The sequence below is a fragment of the Lutra lutra genome, chromosome 9, assembly GCF_902655055.1.
Source record: "Lutra lutra chromosome 9, mLutLut1.2, whole genome shotgun sequence".
Classification (NCBI taxonomy): domain Eukaryota; kingdom Metazoa; phylum Chordata; class Mammalia; order Carnivora; family Mustelidae; genus Lutra; species Lutra lutra.
The window spans coordinates 123,272,655-123,288,221 of record NC_062286.1 but is presented as its reverse complement, the minus strand read 5'-3'; the positions used below and the strand labels follow the sequence as shown (position 1 = coordinate 123,288,221).

At 36.9% G+C, this 15,567-nt stretch overlaps 1 protein-coding gene across 6 annotated transcripts in view; it reads right to left on the bottom strand.

Annotated features, from left to right (window-relative positions):
* RALGAPB (Ral GTPase activating protein non-catalytic subunit beta) overlaps nt 1-15,567 on the bottom strand; it is an 83,152-nt gene that overhangs the window by 45,551 nt on the left and 22,034 nt on the right. For 4 of the 6 annotated variants that reach the window (XM_047744303.1, XM_047744307.1, XM_047744304.1 and 1 more), the window contains exons 4-11: nt 14,558-14,721; nt 12,687-12,873; nt 9,019-9,150; nt 8,177-8,355; nt 6,605-6,753; nt 6,261-6,477; nt 3,971-4,006; nt 2,552-2,753 (exon numbers count right to left, since the gene is read on the bottom strand). In XM_047744303.1, the coding sequence (XP_047600259.1) occupies nt 2,552-2,753; nt 3,971-4,006; nt 6,261-6,477; nt 6,605-6,753; nt 8,177-8,355; nt 9,019-9,150; nt 12,687-12,873; nt 14,558-14,721 (1,266 nt within the window). The remainder of the gene's footprint in view (nt 1-2,551; nt 2,754-3,970; nt 4,007-6,260; nt 6,478-6,604; nt 6,754-8,176; nt 8,356-9,018; nt 9,151-12,686; nt 12,874-14,557; nt 14,722-15,567) is intronic. The other 2 variants (XM_047744308.1, XM_047744309.1) reach the window with 1 other exon arrangement.

Genomic DNA, 15,567 nt, shown 5'->3' with positions numbered 1-15,567 from the left:
TTACACCCTCGTGAAATGTGAAGCCTTGCAACTCAGTTATAGCTGCCTGCATATGAAGTCACCAAAACAAATGACTGCAGTAATTATCAGTAAACTAGAGGAATTAGTGAACTGAATTCCATGCCAGTAAAATTTTGCAGTATTTCCCAATTCCTGAAGAAAAACAAAAAAAGAGGTGTGTGTTGTGTCTTTTCCCCTTCCCCATCATTTCTGTGGGGACAATGAAAGAAAGAAATCTGCATTTATCATGACATGGAGGTGAGTCTGAGTAAGACTCCTTTCAGGAATACACCTGAGCCCACCTTCTTTTAGCTTCCTCTCCTAACCCCCAATCAACTACGTATTTGATCTTCCATCATTCAAGAGCAACTGTATCGGTCAACTCTTCTACTACTGTGAGGCACTTTTCTCCACAAACCTGTTCGGAAACAATTTCCTCACCTCCTGGTCACTACTCAAAACACTGCAGTCTAGCTTTTACTCCTAGAATTCAGTTGAAACCATGTCAGCAAATAGCCAACAAACTCTCAATTGCTAAATCCAGAAGGTATGTCTAAGTCTTAACTTACTCTGCCTTTTTTAAAGCATTCAACCCTTTACTCGCTTCTCTTCTTTTCCTTCTGTGACCTCTGTAGCTGTTTTCTGTAACAGACACTCTTACTCCTCCTGCCTCCTATCCTGGTATCCAACAGGCTATCAATCTGCACTCTAGGTTCTCTCTCGCACTAACCTGGTTTTAAGCTCCTGAATATAATCAAATCAGTCTCTAGCCTATGCCTCTCAAGTGAGCTCCAGACCTGTTAACCAAAAGTGTGTTGGATACTTGAAAGCAGGTCATGTCTAATTATTGATTACTGATAATTTGTACTAATTACTTCAGTACTTCCTATGCACAGTGTCTGGCACATAGTAGGAACTTGATAAATATTTGTTGATTAATATTTTATAGGCATCTCAAACTCAACAGTTTCATAAGTAGGTTCATCACTTGCCCTGTAACAAATCTGCTCTTTTGGTTGGTCTTAGGGGCCAGACAGAAAGCTCATGGTCACAGCCTTTTCCCTTATTGCTATTTACTCTTCGGGGTATCTCCCCAACCCACAGTCTCCCTTCTGAGACTATGCCCTCACCACAAGGGATGAGCTCCAGCCATCTGTGTGACCCACCCACATAGCTGTAGTTGACTACAGCACAGGAAGACACCTGATTAATCAGATCCTCCTTCCCAGGTATCTGAAGTTGGTCATCTAGACCAAAGCCATGGAATTTGGGAATTCAGAAGCCTACTGAATATAAGAAAATAATCTGCAGAGAAGAATGAAGCAGTTCTAGGAGACCATGAAGACAGAGAAACAGAAAGGAAGAAAATTGTTTTGTTCCTTGAACACTTTCTAGTGTCTGATCCCTGCCCTTTGTGAGGCCCTGCTGCAAGAGCTGAAATAAAGGAACCACAACATTAATCCCTGACCTTAAAATGTATTAAACAGCACAGTTTCTCAAAACTCATTACCATTTTGCTTAAATCACACTGAGGGGTTTCCTGTTACTTAAAGCCAAGAACCCATTAAGATATCCCTGATTAGCTGCCTGCATGTATGAGTTTGTTTCAGGCCTACAGGACTCTGCACTCGTCATTCCTGAGAACCCAACAGGTACAGACTCTGAATGGTCTGTTGATCACTTTAGCAGCTATGTGAATGATCAGCTCAGGAAGGAAAAACAGAGTCAAGAAAAATAGGAGGCTGGTACAAGTTAATTTAGGAGAAAAGTGACAAGATCTAAAGTGTCGCGGTGAGGACAGAGTGGAGATTAGAAAGCGGGTTAAGTAACAGAAAGGCAGGAGATGGTTTACCATCTAAAGATGAAGAGGGAGAAGAGTCTAAAATGACTCCTAGTTTCTGGCCTGAGCAACTGAATTGGCTGGCAAAGCCATTTACCAAGATAGCTGAAGTCACCTATTTGGGTAAGAGGACCATACCCAACCTGCTAATGTATGCTAAATGCTACCTATCCTTCTTAAGTCCAGCAAAATCACCCCATTCTCTGTAACTCTTTTCTGAACCCCTGGGGTAAGTGTGTACTGCTGCTTCTTCTGAAGGCCCACAGCACTTGACCTCTGCCTTTCTCCTACCAACTTCCTATTACCAATGGATCATTATTACTTATGTACATGCCTTTGCTCATTCGAGAAAATAAGCTCCTCAGAGGCCGGATTTATAGCTAACATTTCTGGACCATCGGTAGTGCCTACTATTCTGCCAAAAATCTATTTAATTAATGTGATCCTTCCAAATCTCTCCATCATTAAGAAAAGTCATATATGATTAAATAAATAATAATTTAAAATAAAAAGCATCTTAAGGATCTTTGCCAAATTTGATGAGGCAGGTAAAATGCAAGAATTTCAAGCCAAAATTCCAATTACTTACAGACATTTGAAAGTATTTCAGACCAAAATTTACTTATCACTTCAGCCTACCAAGCCATGCTATAATAGAGTTTCACTATCAAAACTATATAAATGGAAAAATAAACAAAAAAATTCGAAGACCTGGATAAATAAGCTGGCAGAATCTCTTCTCCAGTCTTCTTGCTACAAAAAATCCTACACAGTGTCCCACAAGCCTCAGCTCTTCCTGCTTCATAGTTATCAGGAAATTCACTTGCATCAAACATAGGATTGGAAACCATGGTGTCTGTGGACATTTGTGACCCTTTCCGTCGAAACTCCATGCTAGCTTGTGTTGTAATGGCTGAGGAGAGAAAAGGAGCATTTTATTATATTTGTCAATATGCAAATAGGCTCATGGGACCCTGGACACAAAGATCAAGTGTTGGTGTCATTAAATTGTTAAATAGAATTCAATAATGCTTTTGTTTGGCAACTACGTCTTAATTTTTTTCAGAAGGGGCTCTCTGAAATCTTCTTTGAAAATGGTAACAATTTACAGTGGTATTATCAGCTTAATAGATTCTACTAGAAGCATTCTTCAACTGAATTTTTGATCAGCAGAGTACATGTGTATATATCTGTATGTGAATACAGATATATAATAAAAGAATTTGGCTTTTCTCTTATTTATTCTTTTTCTTCCCCCTGCAGAATGATGCTTAAACATTAAGAAAAATAGCTACTGCAATTTACATATTAACCCAGACAGACATCATAATCGAATGGGCAAGCCCATGCCAGTTTGTATACTTTAGGGAGAGGGCAAAGTAAGGATGAGAAATGGGTAGGGAGGAAGAGAGAGAGCATTCCCACCACCCACCCAACTCCAAAACACACACCAAAGAATCGCCCAACCAAGCAAAATGAGAATGAATTTTAACAACCACAGACAGCAGCTAACTTGAGGTTGATAAATCAGAAAATTGGATTGGTAAGAAAGATTATCATGGTCATTCGTTGTCACTGAAACAGAAGCCCTTTGAAAGTTGCTTTTATTTTTAACAAAAGATTTCACAGTGTATTGAAAATCACTCTGAAATCTTTTATCACTCTACATGAAATGTTTAAATTATTTTTAATAGTTTTAATAGAATGCAGAGTCAAGCATAAATCTTTATGCAACTTCCCATGAGCCATTTTTAGTCCTGAATAAGCTATCCAGCGATAATACATTTGAAAAACACTACATGCAGAATGCATACAAATCAAACACTAAATCTGTATAAAAATAAGCTTAAAGCTTTAAAAAAAAAAAAAAAAAAAGAAAAGCCAAAACACAGTTAGTGCAAAGTCCTGGAATTCATGACATGACCAGACTAGTGTACAGAAATAATGGGACTGATTCAGGCAGATTAATTTGCTTTTGCCAACAATCTTCCCCATTCAAAACACAGAAAAGTATTTTTCTTCCCAAGTGCAAAAACTACAAGAGACAATGACAATCAAAATTTTTAATGGAATTATGAAAAAAATAAAAACATGACTGCAATTAAGGAGAAGCTTCTGGTTCCTACTTACAAGATTTATAAGAAAGAAGAATTTGGATAAAAGATGCTGCAAGATAATAGAAATAAATGGAAACAAATCAAAGGACAGCAGTAATTATAAAATACTTTAAAGATGGTGAAATTTTACAATAAGTTAAGAAGCTTTTTAGCTTTTTAAAAGTTAGATTAAAAGCTTTATGATACCACAAGCTAATTCAAAAACAGGAAATTGTGCATTCAGATCCAAAATTATGATTTTTGTATCATGCAAAACAATGAACAAAGAAAATTACACAACTACAAAGAATTGAGGTTTTGAACTGCCGATAACGTGCGTTAAAATTTTAGTTCATTAACCCTTCCCAGCTCAATGTTACTTTTACAAACTACAGTGTAATGTCACATCAGTCTAGAGCTAACCAGTTCATAGAAGCAAACATTTTAAGTTAGAGGTGAACTGCATGGCAGAATTCCTTGATGGCAGCCAGTACTTAGAAAACACACTAGCAGTGTTAGTATTTCCGAACCTTCCACCCCGCCCCTCCTCTCCCAACCCCACAAGTTCAAGAGCAGTGCCCAGTAGCACTCAAACCCAGTGAAATACCAGGACACTTCCTATCTCCCGGGTAATGTAACAGCCTTTCTCATCTCCAAACACAATAGGAGAAAGAAGAGCTTCTATCTTTTCCGTACCAAGGAAAATGTTAAGAGTTAAAAGTAAGAACTGGTTGCCCACATATTATCTGAATTATCCATCTTTTGGCACAAGAGGGTGAGCAAAGCTGTTACAAACTCCCTAGAGAGTGAGAAGATCTGTATATTCTCTTAAGCAAGCCCACCAAGAAGGCAGGAGATTGAGCCATTCTGGATTCAGGGATTGTAGTAATGTCAATAGTTTGATACCCAAAAGTTACAATTACAAGAATTGTACCTTAATAAAAATGAAAATAAAAATATGACTGATTCATCATAGAAAATACAATACAAATTAATAAATATAAACATGGTTCAGAAAACTCAAAATATAAGCCACATGAACATAAGAAAATATAAGCCAAAAATGGTTTTCTAAAACTTTTCATTTAGTCATAAGTGAGTACATTTACTTATCCATACATAAGCACTACAGTCAAACTTGTAAATAAAATATAATATGGAAATGGTAGAATATAAAGTATCTGAACTTGAAGAAAATAAACAAAGGAATCTGTAAACTCAAACATGCAATCTCAAATTATATACCCAAAACCATCTTCATATTCACACCTTTTTAAATTATTTAAAAGATTTCTAAAAACATCTAAAATGATTACACATGTATAATACCCATACAGACCTTAGTTCTGAGATGATTCATAATAGCTAAGAATGCATTTCTGAGAGAAAGCAGAGACCTTTATGGTCATCACATTAGTTTTAATCCTTGGAACTAATATTCTCCCTAGAGATGCATAAACTAATGCAATTAGGCAACCTTTGCCCCCAATCTACACCTAACCCCAGTTGGAAAAGTGCTTTCTTACCAAACAACCAATACACTCATTAGTGCATATAACAAGGTGCCGGGGCACATAGTCATGGCCACTCAGTAAATGCGAGCCATGATTACTGTTCTCCAGAAGATGTGTCATAAATATCCAGTACGTTCTGGACTACCCCACACCCCCATCCTGCACACTGTGCCACCATTCCCAAGTACAGTGGTAAGATGACAAAAATAAATCAGATTTCATTTAGACAGTGTCATTTCTGTAATAAAATCTAAATGAAGACATCAGGGTTGAGTAATCATTTGCCACCAGTCTTATTTAGTTCCAGAGCAATGGTATTTTTTTAAGTGTGCTCTGAAATAAAGTTCTCTAGACTAAAACCTGAGAAGAGTTTTTCATGAAGCAGAAATTTTCTAATATTTATATGTACTAATAAGTGAATGGCTGCCAGGATCTAAGAAAAACACTTCTTGTGAATAAATTTCTGATCAAAATCTTTAGTTCTTTCTATCAATATTATTATCCTGGCTGACATGAAGGGAACTTCCGGCCACCTACTGAAAGGAATTTGATTCAACAAAAAGTGGCTAACCTGAAGTATGTCTAATAAAACCAGACAAAAGCCAAACCTCATAGAACAGACATAAAAAGGACAGGTAGGAAAACTTCCAAAATTCTGTTACTGCAGCTGGAAGGGGTTAAACACAAGACACTGCTTGGTCAGAGACAGAAAGCTTTTTAAGATACATATTAATCTTGCAGGTAGGAAAGATTAAAAAGAAAAAAAAAGAAAAGAAAAAAGTGATAACATATTTCTTGAGCAATATTTACCAGTCATGCTGCTGTCTCTGTTTATCCCATTATGAAGTTTACAGTGAACAAATGCTGCATCAAATAACCATGATCCAAAGAGATTCAAGATGCTGTTAACCTTTGGTCTCCGAGGGGCAGGCAGTGGCCGCGGTTCAGAACTAGTCTGATTGGGACTTGAGAGAGGAGAGGTGGATGATGTCTGGTGCTGAACTTTCGAGGCATGAGCAGTACTAACCTGTCAGAGGAGTACAAGAATATATCCACACTCAAGAAAAGTTTGAGAAAACAGCACGACTTTTTTAAAAGGTTGGCAAATTAGAAAGTCAACTCTATACAGCATAATAATGGCGATGAAAACTTACTGTGCTTGTCTTTATGGTGGCCTTATTCACAGTAACAGCCCGGTGCCTCCGGTTATGTGGTGGGGTGGTACTCACAGCAGTGCTTTGAGGCATACTTAATCTATTCACAGGTGTTGGAGGAGCACTGTCTGATCGGGGTCTAGAAATGCCTTTAAGAAAAAGACAAATGGAGTTATTCTTCAGAGTTTCAAACATGTGGCCAAAAAATCTTCCTCAAATAACACCAATGAAGGCAGACTAGAGCAGACACGGCTCTAGCTGCCTCCCAATATCCATTCACTCTTCCTTCCTGAGTTACAAAACACAAATTTTAGCTGGACATGGCTACCCAAAATACACAACTACATTTTCTAGCCTCCCTTACAGCTACATGTGGCTATGTTCTGACCATAGAGAAGTGGGTGATTGCTGGGTGGGTCTTCCAAGAAATCTCCTTAAAAAGACCAATCAAGTACAGACTCTCCTCCCTTCCTAACTGCTGAACAGGATGTTTGGAACTCATTTAACCATCACAGTCCCTGAGAGAGTACACAAAAAGCCATAAGATAGAAGGGCCTTGGGTCCCTTACAATGATGGAACAGCTATAGCAGCCCTATACTAGCTAGCCCTGGCCTTACCATATATGAAAATAAACTACCTTGTTTAAACCACTGATATTTTCGGTTGTTATGTGGCAACCAAACTTAATTTAAACTAATATATTACCTATGTAATGTATTAACAAGTGCACATAATAAATGTTTTAGAAAAAAAATAGATACTAAATATCATTACCTTTCAGTAGGTTAAAAATACTGACTTTTCATATTCCTAAAATGTGAAAAATGGGGCTTTTTAAAAAAAAGATTTTATTTATTTATTTAACAAAGAGAGCACCCGTGAGTGAGCGCTCACAAGCAGGGGGAGCAACAGGACCATTGCAGGACTCGATCCCAGGACACCAGGATCATGACCTGAGCCAAAGGCAGACGTTTACCCAACTGAGCCACTCAGTCACCCCAAAATGTTTAAAATAATGATTCACAAAAGGTGCAATCTGCTTCCCAGTGACACACATAAGAATGATACCTAATGTATTTTATTTTTTAAAGATTTTATTTATTTATTTGACAGAGAGAGAGATCACAAGTAGGCAGAGAGAGAGAAAGGGAAGCAGGCTCCCCGCGGAGCAGAGAGCCCGATGTGGGGCTCGATCCCAGAACCCTGGGATCATGACCTGAGCTGAAGGCAGAGGCTTAACCCACTGAGCCACCCAGGCACCCCCTAATGTATTTTAATCTGTATTTTCTTGAGAATAAACTTTTCCTTTCTGCAAATCATTTATTCATATCCTTTGTCCATTTATCTACCAAGTCTTATTCTTTTTCTTAGCATACTTTGATTTATATAAAGACAACGAAAGCTTTCCAGCTATTACATTTGTTGCAAATAATTTTTTTCCTACTTTTGTCATATGTAATCAAATCTGTTCCATCTTTTTCTTTGGGCTTTCCATAATAGTTTCTAAATCTATACTCTAGACTTATCTACATGTAGGTCTCCAAACATTTAGCAACATACACAAAATTCACCTAAGAATGCATCCACCAGACAGCTGATCCCACGCATGGCACGAAAAAATATTTGAGGCAGGTGTTTAAGGCAGGGATACTGATTCAATTCTTGCGGCATTCCGCTAACGTTTAAGAACTGTTCCTGAAATTTGGGAGTAGAGCTTATAATGGCCGGGTTACTCAAATCCACGGGATTACTACCAAAAAAGAGAAAAAGAATTACTTATACAGGAAGGCTTTCTAATTTTAAAGGAAATAGAAAATGACCATAGAAAAAGACATTTTAAAAAAGCTGAAATCACTGAAAGATGAAAAACATGAACTACAAACGAGAAGATAGAGAATGGTTAACACACTAATTTACAAAAAGGGTAATTTAGAATCACTAATACACAGAACAGAAAAATGAGGCCAAACTAGAATGAGGAGATATGGAGAGGAAATGATTTAAGAATTAGGGCAGCATGCAACAGAAAAAAAGTTCCACAGGACATAAGGATGTAGCTAGTAGAGAGAAAAGTAAGAAGCAATAATACTGAATTGAACAGAATTACTATAAAGAGAGAGCAGGTCCTGGGAGAGATAATATCCAGGCTGCAGCAGTAGGCATGAAAACAAATGTTACATGTACCACAGGGACAAGCTTCAAGAGTACAGACCAAGCACAGCTGAGGGTAGCCTGACTCTGCTGGGACATGGAGCGCAGGAGGCACATGATGTAGATGTGCCTATTGTCTAATGTGGCTCCATCTGAGGGCTGTATTTAGCCATCACACTCTGAGCACCAACACGAAAGTTACAGCGTGGTTCCTGCTCTAAGAGACCGGGGAGAGAGAATACACAATACTAAGTAACAGTACCTTAACATATGTAAGAAGCGAAACCATGTCTGTGCTACACACTCGTTATCCATTTCAGGAGGGATCAGACTGGCATCTTCATCAGGAACTTTAAATGGAGGAAATGAAGGACCATACGTAAAGCGTAGCAATCTGAAATACAAAAAAAAATGCACACCACCAAGTTCATTTCTTAACAGTATGAAAAATACATTGAAGTATTAAAATATGATAAGAGAAATACAAGAGAAAATAGAAGACATGCATATTACACCTCACAGAAGTAAGATGAATGAAGACCCTCGTTGATAAGAGACAAATTATAAAGGGAAATACAGTTTTGTAAGATTAAAAAAAATGTCTAAACATTTGAATAATGCATTTATTTTAAAAATTATTGTCATTTAAGTTACATACCTATTCATATTTTAGGTTATATAATTTTATTATAAATGTATCTATAATTTATAAAACTACATAATGATATACATTAAATACATATGTTATGATCTTATAGTAATGTAATAGTTTAATATATAATATGTAATATATAAAACTGTAAATGAATGATATAATTTCATAATAAAATTACAAATATCAAATTATAAAATTATGGATTATTTTTAAATTTTTATTTATAAATAATTGAAAATATATTAGTAAATTGTATAATTATGGATGAAACTGATGTTTATAGTTATGTAATTATAAATAAATTGTTATTTAATTTTTAAAAAGATTCATCCCACTACAAACTCCTTCAACACAAGTAGGCTGTAATTTATCCATAATAACTGCTATATAACTTGCATGAAGTTCAGAATTTACAGTGTACCTTAAATTTATAGTGTACCTTAGATACTTAAAAGTAATTCAACAATTCAATTACTTAATAGTCTTATTCTAAATGTATTTAAACTGTTCAAAGCCCTTTGACTCAATTACCTTATGTCTAGAAATTATATCTTAATGAAATAACCAGTATACAGACTTTTCTATAAAGTATTCATATAAACAGTATTTTTAAAGAACATAAACATCTGAACAATGAAATTATTGTATAAATTATAACTTCACTTATATAACAAAAAACTATAAAGGCATTCGAAGTATCTCAAGATTTAATCATAGAAAAGGTACATGTAATTAATGGGATAAGAATCAAATTTTAAAAGCAGGTAATACTACATAGAATAATCTCAAACTTTTTTTATAAAGAGAAATGGAAAAAATACATTAAAATGTTAACACTGAGGGCACCTGGGTGGCTCAGTGGGTTAAAGCCTCTGTCAGCTCAGGTCATGATCCCAGGGTCCTGGGATCAAGCCCCACATCGGGCTCTCTGTTCAGTGGGGAGCCAGCTTCTCCCCCTCTCTCTGCCTGCCTCTCTGCCTAGTTGTGATCTCTGTCAAATAAATAAATAAAATCTTAAAAAAAAAAATGTTAACACTGGTGATCTGTAAATCATGGACAGTTTCCCCCATATCTTCCAAGTTTTCTATTTTTTTTCCCCAAGTTTTCTATTTTAAGAATGTATTGGTTTTGGGGTGCCTGGGGGCTCAGTCATTGAGCATCTGCCTTTGGCTCAGGTCATGATCCCAGGGTCCTGGGATCGAGCCCCACATCGGGCTCCTTGTTCGGCAGAAAGCCTGCTTCTCCCTCTCCCAATCCCCATTTGTGTTCCCGCTCGTACTGTGTCTCTCTGTCAAATAAATAAATAAAATCTTTAAAAAAAATTAAAAAATTATGTATTGGTTTTATAATCAAGATAAAAAGTATTTATTTTTTTTGGAGCAGAAATTAGTTGATTTATTTAACATGATACAGGTATTATTTAGATGACTTTTTTTTTCCTAAAAATTTTTGTTTTTTCATTTATTTACTTTTTCCATTTAAATTCATTTAAGTATTATTTTAAACTAGATTTATAATTTTGACATTCACTAAGATATGAAAGAATCAAAAGAATATTCTAAAACCTCCATTTCTTACTTTAAATAATGATGAAGCTAGAAACATAAACATTTCACTAACTCAGAAAAAGACCAGTCTATCATCTGATACATAATACTACCTATAAGTTATTTGTTCCTGCCTTCACACTGCCTCTCCCAGCATGGAATCTAAATCAGATCAAGTCTCTAGATCTAATTGCCAGTTGACAGGAAACACAGAGGACAGAGAAACATATTAACACAACTAAGACATCATCAGAAAAATTCAGAATGTGGAAACACTCTAAGACAAACAACCCAGTTTCTTCAACAAAAACCACAAAGAAATAAAAACGAGAGAGTAGGAACCTATAGCTTAAGAAAGGCTTAAGAAACATGTCAATTAAATGTAATATGTGAACCTTGCTTGTTTTGATTCAATGGAATCAACCACACAAAAAACCCCCAAAAACAATAAAAACAAACAACAAAAGAAAACTGGAGGCATTCAAGGGAAATCTAAACATTAAATGGCTGATATTAAAGAACTGTTAATTTTTTTAGGTATGATAATGGTACTGTGATTATGTTTTAAAAAGAATCCTCATCTTTTAGAGCTACATATTTAAATATGTAGAATTAGGGTCACCTGGTGGCTCAATCAGTTAAGCATCTGCCTTCAGCTCAGGTCTTGATTCCGGAGTCCTGGGATCAAGCCCCGCATCAGGCTCCCTGCTCAGCGGGGAGTCTGCTTCTCCTGCTGCCCCTCACCCTGCTCTTGTGCTCTCTCACTCTTGCTCAAATAAATAAATAAGTAGAATCCTTAGGGAAAAATTCGTAGAACTGAAATGAAGAAACAAGTCCGAAAAAAAAATAAAGCCTAAAGTTTACTCACATTACATATAAATGGTAAAAAAGGTAAAATTCGTAGAACTGAAATGAAGAAACAAGTCCGAAAAAAAAATAAAGCCTAAAGTTTACTCACATTACATATAAATGGTAAAAAAGGTAAAATTCGTAGAACTGAAATGAAGAAACAAGTCCAAAAAAAAATAAAGCCTAAAGTTTACTCACATTACATATAAATGGTAAAAAAGGTAAAATTAATATAACAAACTACCTACTTTGGTTATAATATAGCACATTATAGTACGGTCTCATTTCTGTAAAATTATGTATAAATATATATAATAGCATTTCTAAAGAACTTAATTTTTTATACCTTTCTATGGTTTTTTAAAAAATAATAATCATGGTATTTTAGTAATCAGATTAAGAATGGGATTTTGGCAAGGGAGTCAGGGTGCAAAATTTATCTGCTTCTCCATATTTGCTTAATCTGAAAGGTTTTAAATTTGCCAGGCAGTAGCCAAACTGTATATCAATTTTTAAAAAGTGGCTTGAGAGCGCCTGGGTGCCTCAGTTGGTTAGGCATCTGCCTTCAGCTCAGGTCATGATCCCACTAGGAATGAGTCCCACATCAGGCTTTCTGCCCAGTGAGGAGTCTATTTCTCCCTCTACCCTCCCCTACTGCTTGTGATCTCTTTCTCTCACTCTCTCAAATAAATAAAAAACCTTAAAAATAAAAAAGAAATAAAAAGTGGCTTGATTCTGTACTTAAAATGCAAGTAATAACAGACACAGGATACGGACTTTTCAGAACATATTCTATGAATCCCAGGAAGACATGGAACTAGGAGAAAGCTGCCTTAGACCAGGTGGATGAAGGAAGGCAAGTCAATGATGATAACCTACCTTGAAGTGAGTGCACAGGTGACTTTGCTCCACTGCTCCACCACTGCGGGGTGGTGCCTCCAGTTCGCCACCATCTCCTTGGCTGTTTTCCAGTAAGGTGGTGTTGGAAAGCACCGAGTACAAGCTAGTAACCAAACCTCAAAGAGAACACCAATCAACTTCTCTGCTAGATTCTCAGCAATGCCACCTTACCAACAAAAAGAAAACATCTTTGGCATACTTATTAAAAACAAATAAACAAACAAACAAACTTTAATTCACTGATTTGGGGTAAGTGGTCAAAAAATCAAAATAATTGCAATGTTAAGTTCTGACTTTCAAATAGCCACTTAATAAGTAAGAATGAGAAACTATTCTTAGGAGGGCCTATGAAGAAAATCATGATGACATCAACCAATTATCATTTATAAAGTTTTCAAGTTCCCCTGCTCAGTTCTTATCAAAGATCTTTATCTTCCAGCAATTGGGACAGACACAGAGGAGAAGGGGAAGGATGAATGTCTATGATGTGTGACTACTGGGTTAGTTTCTGTGCTGACTGGTTTATGCACATGACCTCATATATTTTGCACACTAATTCTGCAAGACAGAGACTTATATCTTTTACAAATTATCAATTAAACACATTTTGAAGAAGAGAAAACTTAAACGAGAAAATTTAAGTAACCTCTCCAAGTTTACACAGTCAGTAAGTAAAGGAATCAGAGCAAATACCCAGGTCTTTCTACCTCCAAACTTTGTTGTAAAACTTTCAGGTGTTTGAAAGCTACCCTTTGGGGAGAGGGAGACAAAGAAGGGAGCAAAAGGACGGGTGCTGTGTAGGACAGAGCCTCAACCATGAAAACAGACCTATTCCTCCACTCTGAGCCCTGGAACTAGGGAGAAAAGTAGTGGTCTATACTCTGCATAGCTCCACAAGGCAAACTTGGGAGTAGTAGGAAAAGTTATAAGGATGCATATTTTAAATGAGCACAAATGAAGTTTCAACAATAATGAGCCCCAGAAGGGGAGAAACTGCCTGTGCTGAGTTGCTGCGATTCCTGGCATGGAGACTGTGTACCATAGAGCTAATGAATCAATGACTGCCTAGCTATCATCATAACAGACAAGGTATTCCTACTATGGACTGATTTTTCAACAGTGGAATTCTGTGATTTCTTTTAGATACTTTCCTGGACACTGCATTTGTGCTAGTTCACAAGTGCATACTGCATGTCTGTTAGTAAGAGACTACACAGATAATGGGCAACAAGGGAACCTAGAACTAGCGTATCAACTTACAGGTTTTGCGTATACAACTTACAGTTTGTATATACTTTGCTGTAACATACACAGCAGGGCCTCTAAAATACAATCTGAAGGCATAAAACTGGAGGCTTCTTAATGACAAGGTATGAGTGGCATATTGTCATACCTCCAAATAGAACCATTAAGATTTTGCAGGATTCGTTTACTGACAAAATATCTTCTGCCACTGTCAAGTTTTTAATGTCTACTTTGATAACTACTTTGCAATCAGGTACTGTTCTTACAGGTTCTACTTCAGTTAGCTGTTTCTTATATAGCCTCTATCCTAATAGACTGAACAACCTACTGTTCCTAATAGACTGAACAACCTACTGTTCCTATCCTATCATTCCTATATTATCAAATATGCATTCATGCACCGAATCTCTCCTACATTAGCAAAATCATCACTGAAAGTAAAATAACTTTATGTTGTGCCTATGAGGGCTTCCATTCTAAGACCCGTTAACCTCGGTTTGTCCAATGTCATCCCAAATTGTAAAACCCTACAGTCTACTACTCAGTGAGTTTAAAGTAAACTGTATCCAGAGCTTGGAAATAAATTAGAAAAAACATAAACAGACCTTGAACAGTTGGCGGGGCTAGAAGTATGTCATTAATCTGCAGAAGAAACAACAGTAAGACTTCCCATGTTTCTCGTGCCATGATGGATGACTCACGGGCCAGTTTCTGAATGGCTCTCAGGACCTGTAAGCATAGTCGGATCTGACTGGAGCCCTGTTCCTGTCTGAAGAAGACAGATACATCACTGACAAGCCTTGAGGAGAGAAAGCAAAGGCTTGAGGACAAGCGACTTATGGACACAGGAAGCAATGGTCCAATGACACTCCCTAAGAGCATCAGAAGGCAGGACAAGGCGCAGCCTCTTCAATTCAAAGCTATTTTGCCACCATAGTTTGGCTCTCTGGGATCTCAACCTACCATTCCTACGAGAGCTTGAAAAGCTCCCGGGCAGGGGGGAATAGTAGAATGTAAGTTTCACCTCTGGATTTTCTAAGTCTAAAATGTACCAGACAATGTAACAGGCACACCATTTTCTCCTGAGTGAATGAGTAAATACCCACAGCCCCTTCTGTTGCTCACACTGAAGCACAATGCCCTTTGTATTCTTTAAAAAAAGTTTTAAACACACATTCACGAGAATTTAGAATGTGAATTCTTGGTGTTCACAGTCCCTTTCAGGCTAATGTCTGCTAGAGAAGAGCCTACAGACCTAAGGGAATATCCTCACAGGTCCCTGAAACTGATGAGGTATGGAGGCAACTGCCTCAAAAGTGAGCACCCTGTTACTGCTGTTCTAATAAAAAAGGCACCTTAACCTAAGATGGGCGTTCAAATGGTTCCCAAGATACTCTAGAAAAAAGTTTTAAAACTCTCTTTAGTCTATAGGACCATTTTTTCTCAAGAGAATAAAACAGATCAAAGTACTGGGGCTAGAGTAGAAGACAGAGGTCCAAGCCCCAGCCCCTTATCCCTACTTTGCAAAGCAGACCACCTGAGAATTTTGAGAATAGTAGGAAATTCAATGCATAAATGAGTGGTGAGTTGGCCTCCTGACTTACTATGTGAAACC